This window comes from Trachurus japonicus, chromosome 18 (assembly GCF_045865225.1).
Source record: "Trachurus japonicus isolate A0001 chromosome 18, Traja_1.0".
NCBI lineage: Eukaryota > Metazoa > Chordata > Actinopteri > Carangiformes > Carangidae > Trachurus > Trachurus japonicus.
The window spans coordinates 750,407-767,993 of NC_140924.1; the positions used below are offsets into that span (position 1 = coordinate 750,407).

Consider the following 17,587-nt stretch of genomic DNA (forward strand, 5'->3'; position numbering starts at 1 on the left):
CACTGGAGTGGGCGTGTCCAGGTGTGTTGTAGCTCCACCCACACTCAGCAGCAGAGCATCATGGGTACTGTAGTCCAGAATCCTGGCATCTTAGACCCACAGCCGGGGATTGTGGGTAGGAGAGTGTTTGCTGGGACTTGTGGGTACTGTAGTTCTTCTGTGCACTAGATATTGGTGGGTGGTGTGTAATCTCTTAACACAGCTGGGGACTGTGGGTAGTGTAGTCCACAGCCTTTCATTTAAAAATGGACGTCACAGTTTTACCTCCTCGTTGTTGCTAAGCAACCAGAAGTCTGTCTGAACTATCCACTTGCGGCAGAGGTGCACTGTGGGTATTGTAGTCTGTAGCAATCCAGACTGAAGGGGACTCCAGATGAGGAGGATTGTGGGTAATGAAGTCCAAACGAGAAGAACTCAAGTTGGGACACAAGAGGATTCTGGTCTCTGAAGTCCAGGTAGAGGGGAACCATTGTGGGTGTTGTAGTCCAAACAGGAGGAGGATTGTGGGTGTTGTAGTCCAAACAGAGGAGGATTGTGGGTGTTGTTGTCCAAACAGGAGGATTGTGGGTGTTGTAGTCCAAACAGAGGAGGATTGTGGGTGTTGTAGTCCAAACAGAGGAGGATTGTGGGTGTTGTAGTCCAAACAGGAGGAGGATTGTGGGTGTTGTAGTCCAAACAGGAGGATTGTGGGTGTTGTAGTCCAAACAGAGGAGGATTGTGGGTGTTGTAGTCCAAACAGAGGAGGATTGTGGGTGTTGTAGTCCAAACAGGAGGAGGATTGTGGGTGTTGTAGTCCAACCACAGGAGGATTGTGGGTGTTGTAGTCCAAACAGGAGGATTGTAGGTGTTGTAGTCCAAACGGAGGAGGATTGTGGGTGTTGTAGTCCAAACAGGAGGATTGTGGGTGTTGTAGTCCAAACAGGAGGATTGTGGGTGTTGTAGTCCAAACAGAGGAGGATTGAGGGTGTTGTAGTCCAAACAGGAGGATTGTTGGTGTTGTAGTCCAAACAGAGGAGGATTGAGGGTGTTGTAGTCCAAACAGAGGAGGATTGTAGGTGTTGTAGTCCAAACAGAGGAGGATTGAGGGTGTTGTAGTCCAAACGGAGGAGGATTGTGGGTGTTGTAGTCCAAACGGAGAAGGATTGTGGGTGTTGTAGTCCAGTGGTTGTTGATACTTTAAGCCCTGAATAGACTGTGTGTTTGAGCCCCATCGTTTTATTTACAGTCACACAAGCCTTTATTTACACTACACACAAACGCACGCGCACACACTCACGCACACGCACCATTTTCACGTGACATAAATAAATAAATAAATAAATAGATAAATCAATAAATAAATAAATAGGATCGTATAAATACTTCAATACCAAGTGAACTACAGTCTCTGATCGTTATTTACTGATGATACAGGATTATTGAACCGACACACAATCTGTCTGTCTGACACACACACTCAGCTTCACCAGACCATCTCTCTTGGTTGCCGTGGCTACAGCAGCCATCCAATCACTGAGCTCGCTCCTTTGTCCTCCCCAAAGAAGGAAAAAAATCGGTGGCAACACCAACGTCTGGCTCGCAATCATCATCAGGTCACGCCCTTGAGAGCAGGAGGGGGGGGTGGGGGTGGGGGGGCGGGGGGCGTTTCCATGGAGACAGCGCCCCCGTCTGGCAGCCGGAGGGAACCAATCAGAGTCTGTCTCGGGCTGGAACCCAGATGTAGGGGCCGCTCTGCTCCTCGATGACGGCTTTCACCAGGTGGTAGACCTCCTCGAAGCTGTCGCCGTGCACGATGGCTGCACACACACACACACACACACACACACACACACACACACACACACACACACACACACACACAGGGGTCAGGTAGGGATGTCACGATTATACATTTTCTTGGTACGATTATTGTCAGAGAAATAATCACGGTGTTACGATTGGTAACACTTTGCTGTAATAGGTATTGATCAGATTGACATAACACTGTCATAAACATCAGTGAATACTTCTGACAGCTGTGGTTAAGTGTCATTCACTAAGTTTTGTCACTTTTGATGCAAAGTTGACATTGTTTGAGATGTTTTTGTTCTGACAACTTGACATAAAGACAATTTAAACTGTCATAGCAGACCTAATGGACAAACTTTAACAATGATGTCAAGTTGTCATAACAAAAACATCTCAAACAATGTCAACTTTGCATCAAAAGTGACATAACTTACCTAATGACACTTAACCACAGCTGTCAGAAGTATTCATTGATGTTTATGACAGTGTTATGTCAATCTGATGAATACCTATTCAAGTAAAGTGTTACCGGACCAATTATTAACCCCCCAGGGGAAATGTTTGAAATATTCAGGTCATAAATTGTCATCTATACCAAATGTTTACATTTATTTTAATCGTTTCTTGTTTTATTTTGCTTTTTTTTTTTATTAAAAATGACACGCTAACATTTAAAGCCCCAGTACGGAGCTTTTAACTGGATAGGATAAAGTCTGTGGTTTCTGCTGATGTGTCTCTGTTTCCTACAACAGCAAAAGTCTCCCATCAGTGTGAAGATAAGCTAAGTCGTCTAGTTTTAGTCCTCTGGAAGGCATGGTCGGGTCGGACCACTGACCAAACCATACCAATAGATACATTACACTGCTAACAAAAAACAAAAAAAGCAAGTCCCGTCTTCTTTCTGACGTTTCCAAAACAATTCTAGACAAATGTCTTCATGACAGAGGGAAATGCAGTCTTCATTCCGCCGCCTTCGTCCACAGGGGCCGCCAGAATCTACACTAAATGAAAAGTCTGTACAGGGGCTTTAAATTCCTACCATTTCAATGTTACATTAGTTAAATGGACCAGTATCTGAGCATTTACCTTTATTTTTGGCGCCACATCTGCCGATACGGTTCCAACATCATCTTTTTGGGAAAGTGACGGTATTTAGGAAACTTTACGATTAATTAATTGTGGCGTTTAATACCACGTTTAATTGTGAAAACAAGTGATGGTGACATCCCTAGTGTCAGGCGATCACTGCAGCTGTGGAACCTGACGAGTATCGAACACCTGTGGAGGGTTTTTACTAGGGGTGCGAGAAAATATCGATTCACATAAGTATCGCAATATTTTTTGACGATTTTTAAATGAATTTTGGTTTTTTCTTTTATATACTGTATATATTGTGCAATGTGCATTTGTTCGCCTTTTTTACATACAGAGCATCCAGGTTTTGTAAAGGGTTTCAGTTCAGTTTATAAAGGAGTTTGTTAGTTTATAGGCTTCTACAGTATTTGTGTGCAGATAAATGTTAAAAATGTTGCAGTTTACCTCCGTCTATATTTCATTCTGTCAGAAAGGTTTTTTCTATACTCTTTTATTTTTGCCCCTTTTATGCAGTCCAGGCTTTTGAAAAGAGAGTAAACATATATATTGCTGCTGAATAAATCTAGAATAGTCTGTAGACTCATAATCATTCAACTGTTTCACTGGTGTTAAAAATGCAGGCGAAAAATCGAGAAAATCGGCAATATCGTAGATTCTCAATTTAAATCGAATCGGCATCCAAAACAATTGGTAGAAGAATGGAATTGGGAGAAAAGCGCATCGTCCCAGCCCTAGTTTTTACCTGTGAAACACTCGAGGAAGTCCTGCTCCAGTTTAATGGCTCGGTCCAGAGCTTTCCTCGCCTGATCCTCCGACAGACGCTTGTTCAGGTCCCTGCACACACACACACACACACACACACACACACACAGAGTTAGTGAGTTAGTGGCGTGCAGCAGCTCAGGTGTGTGTTGTTGTCGTGACCTCGTGACCTCTGAACTCACAGGATGTTCTCCAGTGACCGTGGGCGGATGAAGATGGCGACCGGGTGAAGCTGAGCCGCCTGCAGCCGCCGCACGGCGTTGGCCGACACGTCCAGGATGCAGTGCTTCCCCTGCTCAACACACACACACACACACACACACACACACACACACACACACACACACACGTCACCACGATGATCACCACAGTTTAGTTTAGTTTTTATTTACACAAAGACATAAAGACAGTCATGTTCAGAGCCACTTCTGAGTGGAATAAGTTGCCCTTAATTATAACTCAAGCAACAAATAAAGAATGTTTTAAAAAACAGCTAAAAAGGTTTTTCTTGGGTAAAGGCCTGGAAATTCTGTGACCTGTTTTGCGGGTTTGGATTTTTCTTTTTATGAAATTTGACCTCAGTGTTATTGGTAACTTGTTTCATAGGCAGGTGTTGTGTGTGTGCTTGTATATGTGGGTGTGAGTGTGTGAGCATGTGTAATTCTGAAATTAGTGTTGAAACTGTATTCATGTAAAATATTATTGTTACTTGAATTGCAGGTTTTTAACATGGACCCCAGGAAGAGTAGCTGTTGCACTTGTAACAGCTAATGGGGATCCATATAAACAAATAAACAAATAAACACATTATATAACCTGCATAAACAATGAAAATAGTAAAATTAAACATTGTGCAGGAGAGGTAGAAGCCAAAAAAGGCTTATAAAAATACCTCCCCTATGTAAAAAACAACAACAACAGCAGTGGTCTTCAGAGTAAAAAGATAATACAGAAATTCATAACATAAAAAATTGAAAAAAAGAAAGACAAATTAACATAGAAAAATGAAAGATACCGAATTTAAAAAAAACAAACAAAAAAAACAATTTACGTAATGAGAAGGGAAAAAAATTAATTTAATTAAATAGTAATTAGTAAATAGTAACAGTAACCACAGGAGCCCCCGTGGAGCTGCTGGTTGCCGCATAGAGGATGAAATTTTTCGAGGAATTCCCACGGGAGTTACGTGACCCGTGGGAATTCCTCGAAAAATGTCATCCTCTATGCGGCAATGGGAGTCAATTCCACCTCTAATCACGTGATTGGTCAAGAATGTGAGTAAAAATGAACGGGAGCAGAAGGAAGTGGAATCTATGACAGCACAATCACCGGGATTGGACGGGACTGTCTGAAAACCATGATGCATTACATTTTATTTAAAAATAAATCGATATTTGATTCTGAACATTTCTCCCAAGCCTTGCGCTTAACCCTCATGGGTTAAGGAAGGAAGGATGAAGGGAAGGAAGGAAGGACAAAGGGAGAGATGGGAGGAAAGAAGGAAGGGGAAAATGAAGGTAAGATAGTTGAACAGATTGGGTCAATCGGGTCACAAAGGAAGGAAGAAGTAAGGACGAAGGGAAGGAAGGAAGGAAGGGGAAAAGGATTGTGGAAAGAAGGAAGGAAAAAGGAAGGAAAGAAATATCGAGGGAGGGAACAGATTGGGTAAATTGGATCAAAAGAGGAAAGAAGAAGAAGTCAGGACGAAGGGAAGGGAGGAACGAAGGACGGAAGGAAGGTGAAAAGGAAGGAAAGAAAAACGGAGGGAAGGAACAGATTAGATCAAGGAAGGAAGCAGAAGGACGGACGAAGGAAGGAAGGGGAAAAGGATTGTGGAAAGAAGTAAGGGAGAAAGGAAGAAAAGAAGGAAGGATGGAGGAAGGGAAAAGTGAAAAGTGCAACGCGCTGTAAAATTGTAACTGCAGTAGAAAAGCAGAGCAGGATTGGGTGGGAGTAAAAACAGATGGGAGTGGGATTGTGTTCAGGGTTTGGTTTGGGACTGGGACAGGATGGGATTATTTCAAAATCCACTCCCGTGTCATCCTCCGTTGCCGCGGCGACGGGGCGTCTCACCTGCTCGGCCACCTGTCGGACGCTCTGCACCGACGTCCCGTACAGGTGGTTGTTGTACTGCCCCGCCTCGATGAAGCGATGCGACTGGATGTCACGCTCCATCTGTTCCCGTGACGACACAAAGTGGTAGTCGCGGCCGTCCACCTCGTAGTCCCTCCGAGGGCGAGTGGTGTCTGCACAGAGAGAGAGAGAGACAGGTGAGAGACAGGTGAGAGACAGGTGAGAGAGTGGCTACAGATGATAGCTAATGGCGCATTTCCACTAGCACAGCTCGGCTCGATACGGCTCGGCTCGGCACGGCTCGGCTCGGTTTGGTTGTGTTTCCATTACAACTGAGTATCACTAGTGCCGCCGTGACGTCATTTACACGGCGCCGAGCAACGCTCTAAACTCTGTAAATATATAACTTTAGCAACATTTGAAACATTTTCAGGCGAGAAAGTAGTCGTTTAGATCCCCAACGTGTTGAAAATCTGACTAAATACCAGCTGTTTACTATTTTGTTTCAACGAAGTCGGCGTTACTAAAGCTAGCCGTAGTGAGCAACGCACTTCCGGTTATTTTCACAAAATAAAACACCCGTTGCCTTTTATCATAAGGAAAGCCATTACGATAGAATTGGTGCTTTTACTTTGTAAACAGGAAGTGAACCTACCCTCGCTGTAGCTAGCTTTAAACCGCCGTTTTGACTGCTCTCGTCCCGTTAACGGCATTTAACCGTTCAATATGCCTTACCGGAGAGTCTTGCCAGCTCTGAGACCGGCCTGGTTCATTGTAAAACATTTATTTATTGATGTAAATGTGGTGTTTTCTGTGCGTACAGACCCCAAGGCAGTGCTGCTCTTGTGTCTCCACCGGGGCGAGGCTCGTAGGCTGGCCGGCAGAGCACGTCAGGAGCCGGGCTGCTGCCTCTGTGATGTCGCGGTCGCTGCTCGGACCTGGAGCTTCACTTCTCCGAAAAACATCGGGGCAAACTTCTAAACAGCCGTCGTTTGGATAAACTAACCGCACATGGGGATCTAAACAGTTACTTTCTCGCATGAAAAAATATTAAAACTTAATAAAGTCACGTAATAACAGAGCCAGTCTAAATATTAGAAATTCTCTGGTAATAACAGCTTCAGGCTTCAGCAGGAACATTTCTGTTGTCGGTCGTCGCTTCCAGTGACGACACTCATCGGCCAATCAGTGGAAGGCAGTCGGCTGACGTCACGTTTTAGTAACGCTTCGGCTCGCTTGGAACCAGGGCTGAGGTGATACCAGAAGTACCTGGTTGCAGGTACTGCGTGCTAGTGGAAACACGCAAATAGCGCGCCGAGCCGAGCCGAGCCGAGCCGAAGCGCGCTAGTGGAAATGCGCCATAACTGTCTTTGCTCACTGCCCTGAAATATTTTCTTTTAACTCTGAAATTATTTGTTTGTTTGTATGTAGCTTCTTTTTAAATCTTTGTTTTGTTTTTTGTAAAGTTCTGCAGTTTTTCAGTGGAGCCCTGGCTCATGAATTAAATTAAATCAAATCTAATAAAATCAGGTCACGTGAGCGGTGAGCGTCGGCGGCCTTTATAACCCTTACGTGGAACACAGGAGCCAAACTTGTCGGGGAACTCGGACAGGAGGTCGTCGTTGACCCGGTCTTTGGTCGGACCCAGGATGATGACGGGACGAGCGTAGTCCACTGACACACACAGAGAGAGAGAGAGAGTCAGTGACATCATCAGTGACATCATCAGATCAGTCAGTGACATCATCAGATCAGTCTGTGTGAGGTCAGAGGTCAGAGGTCAGAGGAGACTCACCTTCAATCTGAGTGACAAGCTCGTAGCTGTGAACGAAACCTTCTCTTCCTGCACAAACAAACACACTGTTACACAACTACACACTGTTACACACTACACTACACACTGTTACACACCAAACTACACACTGTTACACAACTACACACTGTTACACACTAAACAAACACACTGTTACACAACTACACACTGTTACACACTAAACAAACACACTGTTACACAACTACACACTGTGACACACTAAACTACACACTGTTACACACTAAACTACACAGTTACAACTACAGTTACACACACTGTTAACCACTCATAACTACACACACAACCACAAAACTGTTAAACACAAACAAACACTGTTAGACACACAACTATACACTTTTATACAGGCTGTTACACACTCATAACTACACACTGTTACGCACAACTACACACACAGGAAGTGATGTCATCCATCTGTAATGTGAAACTTCACCTTTGCTCTTCATGCGAGACCACTCCTTCCTCTCCACCCTGTAACACAAACACACACAGCTGTTTAGACACCTGGGCAGTGGGAGGAGCTACAGCTGCAGTGGGAGGAGCTACAGCTGCAGTGGGAGGAGCTACGGCTGCAGTGGGAGGAGCTACAGTTGCAGTGGGAGGAGCTACGGCTGCAGTGGGCGGAGCTACAGCTGCAGTGGGCGGAGCTACAGTTGCAGTGGGAGGAGCTACGGCTGCAGTGGGAGGAGCTACGGCTGTAGTGGGCGGAGCTACAGTTGCAGTGGGAGGAGCTACGGCTGCAGTGGGAGGAGCTACGGCTGCAGTGGGCGGAGCTACAGCTGCAGTGGGCGGAGCTACAGCTGCAGCGGGCGGAGCTACAGCTGCAGTGGGTGGAGCTACAGCTGCAGTGGTTTCAAGGGGGCAGTTGTGGGTCTGAGAAGTGAAGCTGCAATCCCCTCTTCTTCCTCTGGGGGCTGGTGTCAGAAAGCAGCATTCTCCATAGACCCCCATGTTAAAATCACCCACTTTACATCCTCAATAAACATGATCAAAGCCTGGTGTCAGAACGTTTTCTGGTCTCAATCGTTTTGTCTCAATCGTTCCAGTTCTGGTTCAGAAGCAGTGCTCCTCTCCAGGACAGAGGATGTTGTTATGATGGGATGTAAAGCCCTTTGAGACAAACTGGTGGTAAAAACGGGCTATACAAATAAAACTGCCTTGCCTTGCCTTACAACTAACGTTCATATCAACACATTTCGCCGTCAAAACGTAGTTGCTGGCTGCGGCGTTTACGACAAAGACGACTTCCTTTTTCTATTTTTTTCCAGCCGAGTTCAGGCTCCTGAATGGAGGCGTAGCTCTGACTCAGCTCCTTACTGTGCGTTCACACCAAAAGCTTCCAAAGCGTCAAAAACGCTTGAGGGTGGGCGTCAGACAAGACAGCTCCCAAAACGACAAATATTTTCAGCCGCTTTGGTCGCTCGTCACGTGACTGACGTCAAAGTTCGATCGCGCTGGTCATTGGGGAGCCGACGGACATCTCTATTCTGACAGGTTGCTACCGAACCGCGTCATAGCTAATTACCCTAAAGTTAACCAAGGCTCAACTTCTCGTTTGGTGACACTTTGGAAGCTTTGGATGCTTAGGAAGCGCGGCGACGCCAGTTGACGCTTTGGACGACGCTCAGTGTCGGCGGCTCTCATTGAAAATGAATTGACTTCCGGCGTTCTGACGCTTTGGAAGCTTTTGGTGTGAACGCACAGTTACAGGGGAAAAGAGAACTGTCTTTTTGGAGCAGTTAAGAACTGGAAGCAGGTTGTGTTTGGTGGAACACCTGTGGACTGACCTGTGCTTGGAGGGGATGTAGCCCAGCTCCTCCAGCTCCCCCTGCTGGTTCAGACGTCTGGCCTGCCACCACTCGTCCTCAGCGCTGTCCATCACATGGAGAACCTCCCCGAAGTTAAAGTCCAGGGCCTGGGATAGGACGCCACAGTCCCACTGCTTGTCGTAGTCGAACAGCGCCCTGCAGCAGGTGAGACCACAGGTGAGATGACATGTGAGACAGACAGAGATGTGGGACAACAGCTTTGAGCTAAATCCGGCACACTTACAAGACGCCACGGCGTTAAATTGTTCATTAATGTGCAGTGCACTGTCATCGACAAATAAACAATAAATGAAATGAAACAGGTGAGACAGAGATGTGAGACAGTGACACCTCGTCCTGACATGCAGCGAGCGAGCAAAACGGCGATGAAAACTCGCGCAAAGGTGTCTTGATATGCAGCGTGACGATTTTGTCGGGAGTATATTCTATTGGTTCAGAATCCAGACCAATCAAATTATCGAGGGACGTACAGATTCCTGGCATTTCCTGGTTGCTGTTTTTCACATCTTGGAGTGTTTTTAAAATTGTATTCCTCTCATATTCTCCTCTTTCTGATAACTAGCTTGTGAACAGGAAGCAGCGTGGACTTATCAACCAATAAGAAGTGTTTAGGGGCGGGACACTGCCACGAAATGTCGTCCAGATAGAGACAGAGTGAGCCATTTTTTCAGGGTTGAGCGACTTCGCTGGACGGAGCGACGTCAGGACAGGCTGATTGAAAAGTAAGGCATTCTTTTTTTTTTAATCACTTAGATTTTTATTGAGTTTTCACATATAGGCGAAAAACAATACAACAAACAAGGTACAAGTTAGAGTAACAATAATAACACTAATACTGTCTGGAGATACTACTGTTCAGTCCACTGTTCCACTTAGCGTTCGTTCAGTTGGTGTCACGTCTCATGTAAATGTTCCATTTTTCCCAGTTCCTTTCAAATACGTTCTCTTTGAGTCTCAGCAGGTATGTCCATTTTTCCATAACATGGATTTCCTGGACAATTTCCAACCACTGCTCCTGGTTTGGAGTGTTCACATTGAGAAAAGTAACGCATTCTAATCACTTTTCCTTCCTCGCTCGGTGGCTCGCGTCGCTGTATGTCAGAATGGGGTGTGAGACAACAGGTGAGACAGACAGGTGAGATGACAGTGAGACAACAGGTGAGACAGAGATGTGAGACAACAGGTGAGACAGAGATGTGAGATAACATGTGAGATGACGTTTGTTAACCTTTATTTATTCTCGAGAGACATTGAGGTTACCCTCATTTTCAATGCCGTCGAGTTACAAGCCAAGATACAAGACATACATTTAACAAGAAACAGGAAATACGATCATTTAAAACAGAGACACAGCTATCCATAACCAAGCTCCTGAACTCGGTGAGTGAAGGGAGCGTGTCTAATTTCAGGAGGTGCTGCAGTGAGTTCCAAGAGCTAGGTGCATCATAACAAGTTTCAGGCAGTTTCACCAATACTTGTACAGACTCGAGGAACTTTAAGTAGCAGCAATTCACTTGAACGGGTCATGTAAGTGCCTGAGTTCCATTCTAACAAATTTAAAATATACGGTGGTAATTTGCCTAAAAGGGCCTTGAAAATATATAAGAGCCAGTGCCTCTTGCCTTGCCTTTTAGTCTACTTGCCAACAATGAGTACCCGGAAATGTTGAGTACCCCAAAGTTTTATGTTAGAAATAGATAGTATGGGTCCCCAGTATTCAGAAACTGCCGGATGCTAATTTATATATATTGGGCAATTAGCATAATTGACATAATTAGCATAAATTAGCATAATTGCCTATATGGGCAATATTTCTACAAAATTGACTTGGCTGATCTGGGCAATATTGGAGTGGTTTTAGGGGTTATTGATGATGCTGAATCTATTTCTGACATTTTCAAAATTCAAAATGGCTGTCTAAACCGATGACCAGATTTTGAAATCCATCAAAATCGGCCCACTGGCGGTTAAAATCTGGTCACTTCCGGTTTAGACAGCCATTTTGAATTTTGAAAATGTCAGAAATGGATGCAGCATCATCAATAACCCCTAAAACCACTCCAATATTGCCCAGATCAGCCAAGTCAATTTTGTTGAAATATTGCCCATATAGGCAATTATGCTAATTTATGCTAATTATGTCTGTTATGCTAATTGCCCAATATATATAAGTTAGCATCCGGCAGTTTCTGAATACTGGGGACCCATACTATCTATTTCTAACATAAAACTTTGGGGTACTCAACAATTCCGGGTTCACAATGGGGCCCTATGGGCTGGCAAGTAGACTATTTCCTCAAGAGAGGGTCAGCCAAACACAGTGGTGGGTATTATCATACTTATCACCAGTAATAAATCTAAGCGCTGAATGATAGACGGAATCTAGGCGCTTCGAGGTTGAGGCAGCAGCACGTCTATGTGAGACGTGAGTAGGGTTGCAAAATTCCAGGAATTTTCAAAGTTGGAAACTTTCCATGGGAATTAATGGGAATATATGGGAATTAACGGGAATATATGGGAATTAATGGGAATATATGGGAATAAACGGGAATAAATCCGAAATTTACAAAATTGATAGGTGAGGGTCAGTAAAATTTAACTCAACACTCATGTTTTTGTGGTTCAGTAAAATAATTGATTGTTCATACAAGAATTAAAACTTGATAAAGTTCTACTCACAAATAAATCTGTTGAAATGTCATGTTTTTAAATTATATTATTTTGCATGGATGTCTGCGTATGACAAAACAAAATATTTACATTTATGTTTGGATATGATCCATTTTGTCTAAATTAATTACCCCCAATTTCCAGTTAATTCCCATAAATTCCCATACAATTCCATAATTCCCATAAATTCCCATGGAAAGTTTCCAATTTGGAATATTTCCAAAATTCCCCAGCTTAACTTCCCATGGAAAGTTTCTGGAAATTTTCCGGAAATTTACTGGAAATTTTCCACCCCTTTGCAACCCTAGACGTGAGACAACAGGTGAGTCAGACAGGTGAGACGACAGTGAGACGAGAGTGAGACGACAGTGAGACGAGAGTGAGACAACAGGTGAGACAGACAGGTGAGACGAGAGTGAGACGAGAGTGAGACGAGACCCTACCTGACGTAGAAGGTCCGGGTGGCTCTCAGGCTGCCAGACGAGCTGTTCATCATCTGCTCCCTCAGGTCGTGGATCTTGGCCTCAAAACGACTGTACTCTACAACACAGAATCGCCATGGTGACGGTTACCTCCAGCAGAGATCACCATAGCAACAGACTGTGTGTGTGTGTGTGTGAGAGAGCTCACCCTCTGGTCTGTACTGTGCTACTATGGTAACGGTCTGTCCAGCGTTCTTCAGAGCTGCAGCTGCCTGCTCATGTGTAGCGTAGCGGAGGTCCACCCCGTTCACCTGGACACACACAGAGACAGGGACAGAGTCAGAGGACAGGTGGAACTCTGGCAGCTGGACACATTTATTGAGGCTGCTGCACTACTGCATTTATTTGGTAGCTACACCGGTCACTACTTCATTTATTTGGTAGCTACACCGGTCACTACTTCATTTATTTGGTAGCTACACCGGTCACTACTTCATTTATTTGGTAGCTACACCGGTCACTACTTCATTTATTTGGTAGCTACACCGGTCACTACTGCATTTATTTGGTAGCTACACCGGTCGCTACTTTATTTATTTGGTAGCTACACCGGTCACTACTTCATTTATTTGGTAGCTACACCGAACTCCATTTATTTGGTAGCTACACCGGTCACTACTTCATTTATTTGGTAGCTACACCGGTCACTACTTCATTTATTTGGTAGCTACACCGGTCGCTACTTCATTTATTTGGTAGCTACACCGGTCGCTACTGCATTTATTTGGTAGCTACACCGGTCGCTACTGCATTTATTTGGTAGCTACACCGGTCACTACTTCATTTATTTGGTAGCTACACCGGTCACTACTTCATTTATTTGGTAGCTACACCGGTCACTACTTCATTTATTTGGTAGCTACACCGGTCACTACTTCATTTATTTGGTAGCTACACCGGTCACTACTTCATTTATTTGGTAGCTACACCGGTCACTACTTCATTTATTTGGTAGCTACACCGGTCACTACTTCATTTATTTGGTAACTACACCGGTCACTACTTCATTTATTTGGTAGCTACACCGGTCACTACTTCATTTATTTGGTAGCTACACCGGTCGCTACTGCATTTATTTGGTAGCTACACCGGTCGCTACTTCATTTATTTGGTAGCTACACCGAACTCCATTTATTTGGTAGCTACACCGGTCACTACTTCATTTATTTGGTAGCTACACCGGTCGCTACTGCATTTATTTGGTAGCTACACCGGTCGCTACTGCATTTATTTGGTAGCTACACCGGTCGCTACTTCATTTATTTGGTAGCTACACCGAACTCCATTTATTTGGTAGCTACACCGGTCACTACTTCATTTATTTGGTAGCTACACCGGTCGCTACTTCATTTATTTGGTAGCTACACCGAACTCCATTTATTTGGTAGCTACACCGGTCGCTACTTCATTTATTTGGTAGCTACACCGGTCGCTACTTCATTTATTTGGTAGCTACACCGGTCACTACTTCATTTATTTGGTAGCTACACCGAACTCCATTTATTTGGTAGCTACACCGGTCACTACTTCATTTATTTGGTAGCTACACCGGTCGCTACTGCATTTATTTGGTAGCTACACCGGTCGCTACTTCATTTATTTGGTAGCTACACCGGTCGCTACTTCATTTATTTGGTAGCTACACCGGTCGCTACTTCATTTATTTGGTAGCTACACCGGTCGCTACTTCATTTATTTGGTAGCTACACCGGTCGCTACTTCATTTATTTGGTAGCTACACCGGTCGCTACTTCATTTATTTGGTAGCTACACCGGTCGCTACTGCATTTATTTGGTAGCTACACCGGTCGCTACTGCATTTATTTGGTAGCTACACCGGTCGCTACTTCATTTATTTGGTAGCTACACCGGTCGCTACTTCATTTATTTGGTAGCTACACCGGTCGCTACTTCATTTATTTGGTAGCTACACCGGTCGCTACTTCATTTATTTGGTAGCTACACCGGTCGCTACTCCATTTATTTGGTAGCTACACCGGTCACTACTGCATTTATTTGGTAGCTACACCGGTCACTACTTCATTTATTTGGTAGGTACACCGGTCACTACTTCATTTATTTGGTAGCTACACCGGTCGCTACTTCATTTATTTGGTAGCTACACCGGTCGCTACTTCATTTATTTGGTAGCTCCACCGGTCACTACTTCATTTATTTGGTAGCTCCACCGGTCGCTACTTCATTTATTTGGTAGCTCCACCGGTCGCTACTTCATTTATTTGGTAGCTACACCGGTCGCTACTGCATTTATTTGGTAGCTACACCGGTCGCTACTGCATTTATTTGGTAGCTACACCGGTCACTACTGCATTTATTTGGTAGCTACACCGGTCACTACTGCATTTATTTGGTAGCTACACCGGTCACTACTGCATTTATTTGGTAGCTACACCGGTCACTACTGCATTTATTTGGTAGCTACACCGGTCACTACTTCATTTATTTGGTAGCTACACCGGTCACTACTTCATTTATTTGGTAGCTACACCGGTCACTACTGCATTTATTTGGTAGCTACACCGGTCACTACTGCATTTATTTGGTAGCTACACCGGTCGCTACTTCATTTATTTGGTAGCTACACCGGTCGCTACTGCATTTATTTGGTAGCTACACCGGTCGCTACTGCATTTATTTGGTAGCTACACCGGTCGCTACTTCATTTATTTGGTAGCTACACCGGTCGCTACTTCATTTATTTGGTAGCTACACCGGTCGCTACTTCATTTATTTGGTAGCTACACCGGTCGCTACTTCATTTATTTGGTAGCTACACCGGTCGCTACTGCATTTATTTGGTAGCTACACCGGTCGCTACTGCATTTATTTGGTAGCTACACCGGTCGCTACTTCATTTATTTGGTAGCTACACCGGTCACTACTGCATTTATTTGGTAGCTACACCGGTCGCTACTGCATTTATTTGGTAGCTACACCGGTCGCTACTTCATTTATTTGGTAGCTACACCGGTCACTACTGCATTTATTTGGTAGCTACACCGGTCACTACTTCATTTATTTGGTAGCTACACCGGTCACTACTTCATTTATTTGGTAGCTACACCGGTCACTACTTCATTTATTTGGTAGCTACACCGGTCACTACTGCATTTATTTGGTAGCTACACCGGTCACTACTGCATTTATTTGGTAGCTACACCGGTCACTACTTCATTTATTTGGTAGCTACACCGGTCACTACTTCATTTATTTGGTAGCTACACCGGTCACTACTTCATTTATTTGGTAGCTACACCGGTCACTACTTCATTTATTTGGTAGCTACACCGGTCACTACTGCATTTATTTGGTAGCTACACCGGTCACTACTGCATTTATTTGGTAGCTACACCGGTCACTACTTCATTTATTTGGTAGCTACACCGGTCACTACTTCATTTATTTGGTAGCTACACCGGTCACTACTTCATTTATTTGGTAGCTACACCGGTCACTACTGCATTTATTTGGTAGCTACACCGGTCGCTACTTCATTTATTTGGTAGCTACACCGGTCACTACTTCATTTATTTGGTAGCTACACCGACCTCCATTTATTTGGTAGCTACACCGGTCACTACTTCATTTATTTGGTAGCTACACCGGTCACTACTTCATTTATTTGGTAGCTACACCGGTCGCTACTGCATTTATTTGGTAGCTACACCGGTCGCTACTGCATTTATTTGGTAGCTACACCGGTCACTACTGCATTTATTTGGTAGCTACACCGGTCACTACTTCATTTATTTGGTAGCTACACCGGTCACTACTTCATTTATTTGGTAGCTACACCGGTCACTACTTCATTTATTTGGTAGCTACACCGGTCACTACTTCATTTATTTGGTAGCTACACCGGTCACTACTTCATTTATTTGGTAGCTACACCGGTCACTACTTCATTTATTTGGTAGCTACACCGGTCACTACTTCATTTATTTGGTAGCTACACCGGTCACTACTTCATTTATTTGGTAGCTACACCGGTCACTACTTCATTTATTTGGTAACTACACCGGTCACTACTTCATTTATTTGGTAGCTACACCGGTCACTACTTCATTTATTTGGTAGCTACACCGGTCGCTACTGCATTTATTTGGTAGCTACACCGGTCGCTACTTCATTTATTTGGTAGCTACACCGAACTCCATTTATTTGGTAGCTACACCGGTCACTACTTCATTTATTTGGTAGCTACACCGGTCGCTACTGCATTTATTTGGTAGCTACACCGGTCGCTACTTCATTTATTTGGTAGCTACACCGGTCACTACTTCATTTATTTGGTAGCTACACCGAACTCCATTTATTTGGTAGCTACACCGGTCACTACTTCATTTATTTGGTAGCTACACCGGTCGCTACTGCATTTATTTGGTAGCTACACCGGTCGCTACTTCATTTATTTGGTAGCTACACCGGTCGCTACTTCATTTATTTGGTAGCTACACCGGTCGCTACTTCATTTATTTGGTAGCTACACCGGTCGCTACTTCATTTATTTGGTAGCTACACCGGTCGCTACTTCATTTATTTGGTAGCTACACCGGTCGCTACTTCATTTATTTGGTAGCTACACCGGTCGCTACTGCATTTATTTGGTAGCTACACCGGTCGCTACTTGCATTTATTTGGTAGCTACACCGGTCACTACTGCATTTATTTGGTAGCTACACCGGTCACTACTTCATTTATTTGGTAGGTACACCGGTCACTACTTCATTTATTTGGTAGCTACACCGGTCGCTACTTCATTTATTTGGTAGCTACACCGGTCGCTACTTCATTTATTTGGTAGCTACACCGGTCGCTACTTCATTTATTTGGTAGCTACACCGGTCGCTACTTCATTTATTTGGTAGCTACACCGGTCGCTACTTCATTTATTTGGTAGCTACACCGGTCGCTACTTCATTTATTTGGTAGCTACACCGGTCGCTACTTCATTTATTTGGTAGCTACACCGGTCGCTACTTCATTTATTTGGTAGCTACACCGGTCGCTACTGCATTTATTTGGTAGCTACACCG

At 44.2% G+C, this 17,587-nt stretch overlaps 1 protein-coding gene and 1 long non-coding RNA gene across 4 annotated transcripts in view; one reads left to right on the plus strand and one right to left on the minus strand.

Annotated features, from left to right (window-relative positions):
• The first annotated feature begins 808 nt into the window (after positions 1 to 808).
• LOC146968233 (uncharacterized) lies at positions 809 to 1,205 on the plus strand. The gene is made up of 3 exons (XR_015038221.1): positions 809 to 844; positions 914 to 964; positions 1,127 to 1,205. It is a non-coding gene; the product is annotated as an uncharacterized LOC146968233 (long non-coding RNA).
• Positions 1,206 to 1,636: 431 nt separating this feature from the next.
• LOC146968234 (disks large homolog 4-like) overlaps positions 1,637 to 17,587 on the minus strand; it is a 51,023-nt gene continuing 35,072 nt past the window's right edge. For 2 of the 3 annotated variants that reach the window (XM_085806438.1, XM_085806440.1), the window contains 10 exons: positions 12,679 to 12,781; positions 12,492 to 12,588; positions 9,337 to 9,513; positions 7,933 to 8,020; positions 7,514 to 7,589; positions 7,291 to 7,392; positions 5,719 to 5,891; positions 3,828 to 3,937; positions 3,626 to 3,717; positions 1,637 to 1,796 (listed from right to left, as the gene is read on the minus strand). In XM_085806438.1, the coding sequence (XP_085662564.1) occupies positions 1,690 to 1,796; positions 3,626 to 3,717; positions 3,828 to 3,937; positions 5,719 to 5,891; positions 7,291 to 7,392; positions 7,514 to 7,589; positions 7,933 to 8,020; positions 9,337 to 9,513; positions 12,492 to 12,588; positions 12,679 to 12,781 (1,125 nt within the window). In that variant the 3' untranslated portion in view covers positions 1,637 to 1,689. The remainder of the gene's footprint in view (positions 1,797 to 3,625; positions 3,718 to 3,827; positions 3,938 to 5,718; positions 5,892 to 7,290; positions 7,393 to 7,513; positions 7,590 to 7,932; positions 8,021 to 9,336; positions 9,514 to 12,491; positions 12,589 to 12,678; positions 12,782 to 17,587) is intronic. The other variant, XM_085806439.1, reaches the window with a different exon arrangement.